The sequence below is a fragment of the Vicia villosa genome, unplaced genomic scaffold, assembly GCF_029867415.1.
Source record: "Vicia villosa cultivar HV-30 ecotype Madison, WI unplaced genomic scaffold, Vvil1.0 scaffold7, whole genome shotgun sequence".
Lineage (NCBI taxonomy): Eukaryota > Viridiplantae > Streptophyta > Magnoliopsida > Fabales > Fabaceae > Vicia > Vicia villosa.
The window spans coordinates 2,393,260-2,404,463 of NW_026706810.1; the positions used below are offsets into that span (position 1 = coordinate 2,393,260).

The 11,204-nt window shown below is 33.2% G+C and overlaps 1 protein-coding gene across 1 annotated transcript; it reads right to left on the reverse strand.

The window, feature by feature from the left end:
* Nucleotides 1-4,086: 4,086 nt before the first annotated feature.
* Nucleotides 4,087-6,170, reverse strand: LOC131643137 (HVA22-like protein c). Its single transcript, XM_058913291.1, has 3 exons — nt 6,064-6,170; nt 4,286-4,553; nt 4,087-4,155 (listed from the first exon to the last, which is right to left on the reverse strand). The coding sequence occupies exons 1-3, from the start codon at nt 6,168-6,170 to the stop codon at nt 4,087-4,089; spliced, it is 444 nt and encodes a 147-aa protein (XP_058769274.1).
* Nucleotides 6,171-11,204: the final 5,034 nt, after the last annotated feature.

Genomic DNA, 11,204 nt, shown 5'->3' on the forward strand with positions numbered 1-11,204 from the left:
ATAAAGATCTACATCATGGATCTAGCAAATTACCACTTCTTGAACAAAAATCTTGGAGTAGCTTCAAGAGCAAGCACAAAGTGTATAGATCCTTCAAATTTGGAGATGAACAACCAAAGAAAAGAGAGAAATGTGGGAGGTTTAGTTCAAAATTAGCAAGATTCAATGTGAATCTCACTAATCTTATGAAAATGAACTTTGGGTAAGGGTTTTGGAAAGGGTGAGAAATGAATTTGCAAGCAATTTTTTTGGCTCTCCAAGCTTGAGAAATGAGAGAGTAGTGGCCTCTATTTATAGGATGAGAGCAAGAGTAGTGGCAATTTGGTCATTTGCTCTTGGTTAATTAACTTGTGTTTAATTGGTGATTAAAGTGGCATTTAAATGGTAAAAATGGTAAAATGAGGTTAAAATGGAATTAATGAAGGGAATTATTTTGGTGAGGTGGAAAATTGGTAAAATGACAAAAATGGTCAAAGAAAATAGGTGCCAAAATCAAATCAAGCTTCCCTCTCTATTTTTTTTGAATTTCGCCTTAAGGAAATCGATTTCCCCCAGGAGTGAAATCGATTTCACTCTGTTCCAGAAGAGAATTTGGCGCAAAATACACTAGGGAAATCAATTTACCTAGGAGGGAAATCGATTTCATGTTGTCCAGAATGTGATTTTGTTGAAAATTGCTGTAGGGAAATCGATTTACCCAAGAGGGAAATCGATTTCATCAGTCCAAAATATGGAAAATGCCTTGTTTATTGCATGTCTTGGCTTGGTACCTACAAAACAAAAGCCTACAAAGAAACAAAGCAATATTTTTGGTATTTGGGTTAGTATAATATGCATACAAGATAAACAATCATTGGTGCTTGATGGTCCCTCTTATTGATGAGGTGAGTGCAACACCACAAACAAAACTTCCAAGTGAAGCTCTTGATTAATGATTGGGATATGAATGATATATGATCTTAGGGTCAAAAATTGGGGTATGACACTGTGCAACCTAAAAAGGCAAAAATCTGGGTTTCTGATGAATGCGTCGACCTATTGGGTCAGCGTGCGCATACCCGAGGGGGACAGAAACATTTTTGCGTCGACCTATGCATTCCTTTGCGTCGACCTGCTGATGTCCATTTTTGACAGATTTTGTAAGGACCATAACTTTTGATCCGTAACTCCGTTTTAGGCGCCGTTTGAAGCGTTGGAAAGCTAACGCAATGAACTATACCATTATGCAATAAAATGATTCATAGGATCTATTCTCCTATTATGTTTATTGGGATTAAGTGATGAACTGTGTTGTGTTAACATGTGAAGTATGTTCCTTGCTATGAATCAATGTAACCATGTTGCGGTATAACTTGATGTATGTTTTCCTTATGACGATACAATGTTATTGAAATGATAATATGTGCCTTCCTTATAATGAGATAATGAGATATGTGATGATATGCGTGATTAATAAAGATGTTGTATGTTATATGCGATTAATTGTGCGTATTTGATATGTATGAGTCGACGATGATGCCATGCGATGACTTAGCAATATATATGAAATTGAGTATAAAGTGTTATGATGATTACTTGAATTAAGGAATATGAAGAATTTGTTGATGTTTGTTGTTGTTGTGTAATATAATAAATTGTTGTTGTTGTAACATGATGAATCGTTGTTATTGTTGTATTATGTTGATAAGAATGAAGTTGAATAGAGGTTGTATGTCAATATGATGTGATGATATGATTGAGATGTGGTAAATTACTATGATACGGTTATTGCCATAGAACCTTGGCATTGAGTTGATGTTGTTTAAGTTGATTATGTTGTTTAAGTTGATTATGTCGTTTAAGTTGATTAAGTGGTTTAAGTTGTGTTTGTGGATGTGCATCATTTGAGTCGCATCCATTGCATTGTTTGAGACGGCCCTTGTGGCAATTGTTTGAGACGGCCCTTGTGGCAAATGTTTGAGACGGCCCTTGTGGCAAATGTTTGAGACGGCCCAATGGCAAACTGTTTGAGACGGGAGTTTTACTCCAATGGTACCACATGCATATGCATAAGTTTGAGTCACATTTGAGTCGCATTTGAATTGCATTTGAATTGTGTTTGAATTGTCGAGATGACGAGGTGTTTGTTATGACGTGATAATGATATGTTTGTGGTGACGTATTTGATATCATACTTGTATATTTGAATATGTGATTAATGACCTCGTTGCTGTTTTGAGAGTTGTATTATATTGATAAGTTGTTTTGCGGTGAAACTTGTTGTAATATGTTATGTGATGCGAAGTGGTGAAATTATGTATGATTTATATCTCCTATATTATTTATCATGCATTCCTTTATATTGTAAGATATCTCACCCCTTTGCTGATATTTCCCCTACCATGGGAAATGGGCAGGTACTCAAGATTAGCCGTGGTTGTTCGAGTTCGTTTATGTGAAGTCTTGATGTTGCTTTATGGCAAGTCGAGTCAGTGTCCATTGCTCTGATACGTAGCACTCGGGGGGGGATTAGTCGTTATTATATGATTATTGTATTCCATGATGACATTTGTGTTAAGTTGAATATAAAGATGTTTATAAGTTGTAAGTGGTGAATGAAGTTTTGTTCCGAATGCTATGTATCTTTATTAAATGAAATATAAGTATGTTTGTTTGGTTAAGTCGAATTGTGACATCCCATCGTTTGATGAATAAAATTAAATGCACTCTGATTTTCGCTTATAATTGCGGGGTAGATTCGGGGTGTTACAACAGTGGAGGTCGAAGATGATGACAAGAAGGTTTTGTTCCACAGACAATGTGCATTGAGGTCATGCTTCATGTACTTGGTTAGCACAATAATATTTGTGGACAAAATTGCAAGCTACGTCAATGTAGTATACCGGACATACTTCATCGACTTAGAGGAGATCCACGAGTACAACTTGGGGGCGTGTGTTTGGTTTATTTGTACTCTAAATTAGGTGAAGCTTGTCTTTGGAAGACAAGACAAATAAAATAAGTTTCATGTTGTTTATGGTAATATGTTTGCAACTTTTACTGTTACTAATATTTTCTTAACACTAATGTTTTACTTGTTACTAATATTTTATTTTAGGCGTGAATCATCTCTCACTTTCCTCACATATCCGGTTGAAAATCTAAGATGAACTACTCTGGGGATTGGCCATGTGCTTGCATTCCAGACCATTTATTGATAAATTTGGAGTGGATGATTCAATTGTGAAACACAAAGTGCTTTTAGAGTTAGTCCGAAAGTGCATTTCCGTAATTTTTTTAGAGTGATTTCGTAGATGAATTTCCAAGCCATTTTTTTGACAAATATAGGATGGATGACTCACTATTGAAGTGCTATGTGCATTTTAAGTGCGTCCGCATATGCATCTCTGAAATAAAAAAAGAAAAAATTTAGATTTTCAGTGTGTTCACCCTCTCCCCATTCTCCCCATTGAACATAAAGTAATCCCCTTGTTTTTGGTTGTCTCTTTTGTCTCATTGAAATATAAAAAATAAAAAAAAAATCCATAGTTATTCGTTCTTCATATACAAAATATCATGCCATTGTTTCCAATATCTGTGAACTTCAACGGCTAAGTTTCCTTCCAATTGATCTCAAACATATTACACATAAATGGCCAATCTGTAAAGCAAATAGCAGCGACGCTAGCTTTCAAACTCAAACTTAATTAACTTTTATCAAAGCCTAAAGGATTTTTTTTCCAATGAACCAGATTGAATTCCAAGATTTTTCTCAATGATGTGAATGAGACTTCACTCACAAAATTAATTTCAATCAAAAACAAAGATTTTTCCCAAGGAACCAAATAGAACTCCATGATTTTTCTCAATAACAAGAATGAGACTTTACTATTAATTTAAAGAAAAGCCAGTACAACTTACTGAGAATATTATATGAAGTATTTTACTAAAACAAACATCACTAATTTGATTATATAGATACCTATTGATCTATCCAATCTCGCCATGCCCGCAATATTACTAATTAGATTCCAGAGTACAATTTGTCACATAACTAAGTGACACTAAAGGTGAAAAACATCATATAATGTCTCTTGGTTAAAACAATTAATATCTATAATCATCGTCAAAGATCATGTAGTTTCCGTTCCTCCTTGCTCTAGCTTCTCTGTCAGTCTGCACATCAACAATATGCAAGTGTTTTACACTACATTAGAACATGGATGCTTATCTACCCATATAAGATGGTATATGTATAATTTGGCAGGTTAGATTTAGAATTAACTAAGGTGAAATGTTTGTGTACCTTGGTAATGAGTCTTTCAAATGCTTCAGTTCCATGTTCCTGCATATATCTCTCGGCAGCAGTAAGAACATCATCTTGTTTACTAAATATGTTCTTCCGTGGAACATACCACATTTGAGAAGTTCCTGGTATTTGCGGCATTTGTGGCATTTGTGGATTCATGTAGAATGGTCTAAGATAATGTCTATAAACATGTGCTGCCCCATTAAAGTGAAGAAGAACCAACCAACAACTCAGTATCAACTTTGCATAAGGCCAAATTGGAAGCCTGATATTAGAAATTATAAACTTGGCATGACAAAAACAATTGGAAGTTGGAAATTATAAACTTAATTGTGCTAAAAAATGATACTTTTCTAATAATTCATCTTCCCCGCCGAATAAGACATTCAAATCATGCTAAGGTAAAATCAAATAAAACGGAAAGGGAACTAGTGTTATGTACAAGAAAATGCTAAAGTCCATACTACTACTAACAAACAAATCTCGAACCATGAAATAACGGAGCAATAAAATTAAAGTCCTACACATGCCTCCAGTATGCGTAAACCATGATCGTAGCTTTGAAGTCCGGTAATCATATGATCCAGACACCAGGGTTATGTGTTATGTGTGTGATTATGTCATCCGGGTTATGGTGGATTACCCGTGCAGTTAAGGTTTAAAAGTCATGAATTAACCATGTGATTATGGTATTGCATGGGCTAACAATATGATCATCATGGGCCAGGGTCATGGATTAACTATTTGATCATGGCGTGTAAAACATGTGATGATGGCATTGTTGTCATGGCTAAACCATATGATCATGGTATTAGGCTAAGAAGAAAATCACGTGATCATGACATCAGGTCATGGTGAGCCATATCATCATGGTATCTACGCCAGAAATAGGTTAATCATGTGATCATTGCAACTATTTGATTGAGGTTAGTGGTAAACCATATGAACATAGTGGCAAAGTTATAGGTTATCCATATATGATCATGGTTTCTAGTCATGAATTGAACATGTGATCAAACATAACTTTCATGCCGTGAGCACATGATTAATTCATAACCATAATGATATGATTGCATGATTTATTTACTATTTCCTCCGGCCTGAATTATAAACAAATATTCTCTTTTTAAATTCATTGAGTAATGAATGTATCTAGTATTCATAAAAGACCAAATACATTTATTATTCAATGAATCTAAAAGCAGAATATTTGCTTATAATAATGGCCAGAGGGAGTACCTTAATGTCATAATCACATTATTTACCTATAGCTCTGAATTTTGATCACATGACTTACTCATGACCCTAAAAGATATAATCTTACAGTTTTCCTCTAACTACAAATCATGATAAATGGTGCCCCTAATGCAATGATCATGTAACTAACTCATAACTATGAAGACATGCCTTGGTGATATGACTACATGGTTTACCCATGACACCAATTCTAATCATATGAATATGATGGCATGACAAAATTGTTCACCCAAAAACTTGATCTCATGACCACTTGTTTTACCCATGATCATTAACTTTTTATAAGCAAAACCTAAGATGAGAGGAAAAAGAGTTTCTTAGATTAAAGTATTTGTTAGGAATAAAAAAGTAGTGTTTATTCAAACAATAAATTTTTATTTGTTGATACAATGAATTGGATAACTAACTAACCGTTAGTTATACGTTATAAGCGCGTCTTATTAACACTAATCACAAACTAGACAACTTGAAGTACATGATAAAATTCTCTTAATTCAAACACCTAAGCGATACAGCACCTAACTTCATTCTTAATTCTGCAAGTTGTTAATTCTTCAAATCTGTCCAACTTCAATTCTTTAGTCATCGAGTCAGTTAGTTGATGTTCACTTGGCAATGCATCCATTCTAATTTTCCATTGGTTAATTCTTCAAATTGTTAATCCATCAAATCTGTCCAACTTCAACTCTTTAGTCATTGTGTCAATAAATTGATATTCAATTGGCAATGCATTCATTCTAACTTTTTATTGGTTACTTCTCTCTTAGAAAATGAAATTGGTTGCTTATCTCTTCGAAAATGAAATCTTGTTGGGGAATAGATTCTTACCCATAACTCTTTGTATTCATATTTTCTAAAAGAATTTTGTTATTCATCTCTCAATTGTTTTTATATCCCACGAGTCAACAAATAATGCCAGCCAACCTATAAAATGTGTGTGACTAAAATGAAACACTTTCAACTTTAGCGAAACACTTGTGTGAGAACAATGCTCACCTATTCATTAACTTAGTTAATCACTAAATTTGAAAGGATGGGAAACAACCCATGGGCCAATTTAATTATCTAATCTATTAGATACCTCAAGTAATCTATTATTTGTAGGGGTGTTCAAAACCGAACCGGCCTAATAAAAACCACAAATCAAACCAATCCAAACCAAAAACTGCAAAAAACCGCATTTAGTTAGGATCTGTTTGGATTATTTTCTAACAAAACTGCATGGTTTGTTCAATTTGCGGTTTATGTTTTGCCAACCGAACTAAACCGCATTATGTTGCAAAATCTTACAAACCATTATATTTTTTTATTCTTTTGTGAAATCAACAAGTATTATGTGTATATTTTATCATATTCCTTGTATGATATTTATATTAATTTACGTATCAATTAAAAATATATTATTTATTTATAAATACTGTTAATTTTATTCTAAATGAAATCACTATATATTTATTTTTTTTCATTTTTAATTTGTTAACATTGATAAGGATAAGATGAAAAAAGTTTTTGCATCCCTTTATATATATATGAATATAATAGTATTTTAAGTTTTTTAATATGCAATTTCATGATATTGCTTAATATACATAAGATAAAATTGTAAGACGCAATTCATATTTATGCATTAAATTATAAACTTATTTCGATAATAAATTTATTTTTTGATAATGTATGAATGATTAAACACAAAATTATGTTGTCTTATATATGTATATGTATGACTCAATAAAAATATCATAAAAACTGAACCAATCCAAATGCATTAGTTTGGTTTGGTTTGATTCGGTTTTATTTCCAAAAGGAAACTGAACCGCATATTTTTTCTCTTGCGGTTTGGATGAATTTTAGTGTAAAAACCTTCCAAACCGCACCGCGAACACCCTTAATTATTTGTACTCGTTTTGGAAAGTTTGAATAGAGAGTTGTTACGAATCATTAAGAATTTGTCATAGTCTATTATATAATTGATTTGGCTTCTTCCCATCAATTGTATATAGGCCCTAATCAATTCGATAGTTAAAAATATGCTTTTATTGAAACTGATAGTTTCCTAATCAATTGACTAAGGTTTAAAAATATTTTTAGGTATTTGTTAGTTAAAAGGAGATTCAAAAAGGATTTAAAGTGTGTGTGTGTGTCTGAGTTTCCTTAGTATAATACGAGTTACTCTTCCACTTTCACAAGACTCTGGTTACTCAGAAAGACACGACCCGATGAGCTTTTGCACTTCCTCTCTGTCACAATTTTGAGGCTTTCAAGAATCTTTTCTAGATACATCGATCATACAATAACTCCAATGGAATCTTGACTCTCATACTTGATGAGGCTTGAGATGTATTCAAGTTTGTTCGCCATCATTTGAGAGTTGGAAAGTTATGACCAACAACTTCAACAATCATTAGTGTTTTCATCATCAAAAAATTAAGAAATTTCTATGTAGGATCATCAGCTTCAAACCTACAATAACATAGATCCACACCATCCCTCTTTTTGATGATGACAACTAATCTCTTAAGGAGATGGTAAAAGAAAAAATAGATACATATATAATTAGATTAGATAAACTCCTCTCACATGATTAAAGAGTATACTCTACTTCCCATGAGAGTATACTTCTCCCTCTTTGTCATAATAAAAAAGGCGGAAGACAATCAAAGGACATAGATAAGAGGTTATCAAGTAGAGAAAGGGAAGAAGGAAAAGAGATACATAAACATACTAAAATATGAATGATTTATTTAGAATTCCTATTTCAATTCTTATGAAAAATAAGATTCCTTTAGAAAGTTGTTTTGTAAAAATATTTGCGAATTGATTAAATGAGGTCACAAATTCAAGTATGAATTCCTTTTTTCCATATAATCCCTAATAAAGTGGTACCTAACCTCAATGTGTTTGGTTCGAGAGTGAAGAATCATGTTTTAGTGAGGTTTACGGCGCTAGTGTTGTCGCATCTTATCAGGACTGCTCCAAGATTAACACCATAATCACTAAGTTGTTATTTCATCCAGATAATCTGAGTTGAAAAAACTTGGATGTTGATGAACGTATACCTCCTCTTGTATGTGACCATTTATAAAATCACATCTTACATCCATTTGAAATTTTTTGAAATTCATGATGCATGAAAACGCTAATAACATCCTTATGGCTTCTAATTTATCTACAGGAGCATATTTTTCATTAAAATATAGTCCTTCATGTTGATTGTAACCTTTCACAACAAGTCTGGCTTTATTTCTTAAAACATTGTCATCTTCGTCCAGCTTCTTGTGAAAGACCCACCTAATACTAATCACTATATTAGTTGAAGATTTAGGGACGAGTTCCCAAACGTTGTTTCGTTCAAATTGATTTAACTCTTCTTGAAAGGAAAAAGACCAATGTTAATTGACGATAGCTTCTTCGATTCTCTTTGGCTCAATTTACGAAACAAAATACACAAATTTAAATACCGGTATATAATAGTCAGACGTCAGGGTTCAATAAGTCATTTACATATATTAAATATAAAAACACTTTTTAGAATAAGTTATTTGAATTAAAAATCCTTATACTCTCGTGTTTATTGATTTAGATTATACTAGAAGCTCTAAAGTTTGCTCTCGCTAAATCATTTAAAAACTGAAAACACTTTTTGAAAATCAAATAAGATATAATCAACTCTAAAGCGCTCTCGCTATATTTAGAGTTGATGTTTGATGACTACTATCCGGTAAAAACCTCACACTCTCGCTGTGTTGATTTTAGACCTTAGTTTGTAATTTACTCTCGTAAGAAAACAATTCAGTATTAGTTTTAGAAATCAAGACCAGAAAAACGTTTAATTAATTTTTACGCCAAATCGTTGTCGAACCTTTCCGCTCAGTGACCTTACATACCGGTGTTGGAAATTTAGCCAGACATATTATTTATTACGAACATGCTGAAACAATATTGAAAGGTAAATTCAAACATGGCAATCGTTAACAGAATAAATAAGCATGTAAATAGAAACCTGGAATTTAATTAATAAACTGGAATAACCTTCAAGTACCAAATATCTTCAATACACGTACAAAATTATTCTTCGATTACAATTCAAATTCCAAAATAAAAGAGGTACTAAATCTATGATGGAATAGCTCCTCAATGTGAGAAACTATTGCTTATGGAAGGTAATTAAAAGGCTAGAAATTTCGGTTGCAAAGGAATGGAAATAGCAGTAAGAACTCAAACTTGCAGTAAACAGAAATAATGAAAATTAACGGAGCGGAAGAGAGAGACGGAGGCTTCAGTAACTGCCCCTTTTATAACCCTTAAAGCATGACATAAGTCTCCCTAGAATCTAGGGAGCACCACTTGAATTGTGTGAAGAAACTGTCAAACGAGTGGGCTTTTGTTTCAATTGTTCGTGGGCTACTCTGCTTCAATTGTAATAACACTTGTGCCGGATGTGATAGGTGTGTGTGTCGTGGGGAACACATTTGAATAGTGTGTCGGTCGTAACAGAGTTGTGTCGGACGGGGCAGCCTTCTATCATTGGAAATTTAGCAGACACTTCTGCTAGATAGCAGAAGTGTGTTCTTTGACCACATTCCTTCATATTCCTCCATGCAAGCTTGGTTAGATGCAAATACTTAAAAACACAGTAAAAATACCAACGTGAAGTAATATAATCGATAAAAACGAAGAACTAATTCATGTTAATTAAACTTAATATACGATACGATTTCGTGTTATCAGGTTTTGAATTGGGTTTCAAGAGTTAACACTTTTTTGAACTCCAAGAACAAATTACATAATAACAACAAAAATAAATAACACAAGATTTTATCCTGGTTCACCATTAACTAGGCTACCTCTAGTTCACTCTACCTAAGTGATTTTGCCTTATCAACAAGGACTTAATCCACTAATCAAATAACCTTTGATTACAACCTCAATGACACACCAGTCAAAGACTTCTCAAGGATACTGACTAAACCTTTAGTCCCTCAAGGAAATTTAACGAACCTGGTTAAGTTACAAAGTTTTGTGCTTTCAAAGTGCTTCATAAAAAGCTGCTATACACAATTTAATACAACGAGATTTACAAAGAATGAAAGTTATGAAGCTCTCAAAGTAATAACAACTTTCTTCTATGTGTTGATTATCGACTTAGTGTTTCCCTCTTGTTTCTTTTGAATGTAAGTATGTATATCTTCTATAAGTCGTTCCAGCTTTCCATGGCTTCAAACACTAATTTTATATATGAGAATAGATTCGTTGGAGGGTGAAATTGGAATTTTCACAAGATACTTTGAGATATTTCAAATTCAATTGAGTTGTTCAGCCAATGACATGATCATCGATTTGCATCGATCACATGCAATAGAGTCATGATCTTCATATGTTGGTTTTGGAAAAGCACCATTGATGAAATGGAGCTCGTTCTTGGATCTTAAAGTCATAGTCATGGATCTGAACCAAGAATGGTAATTTCCAGCATTCAACAATGGAGTGACCAACACAAGTGCTGGATTTTCATTAGGATGCATGAAGTAGGGATTGAGGGTATCATTTTGATAACCCTTGTCAAGATTGGAATAAGTATTAATTTGATGCAAATGAGCATGGTCAATATGGGTGCTTGAAGAGCTCTCAACAGACATTATTAAAGAGAAGTATAAGAGAA

Bases quoted from the DNA above. Each gene is read 5' to 3' on its own strand.
- LOC131643137 (XM_058913291.1), bottom strand. From the start codon at position 6,170: ATGGATGCATTGCCAAGTGAACATCAACTAACTGACTCGATGACTAAA. The intron at 4,554-6,063 runs GTGCTGTATCGC...TTCTAATATCAG, and splicing joins AGAATTAAGAATGAAGTTAG to GCTTCCAATTTGGCCTTATG. The intron at 4,156-4,285 runs GTACACAAACAT...GTTGATGTGCAG, and splicing joins TTGAAAGACTCATTACCAAG to ACTGACAGAGAAGCTAGAGC.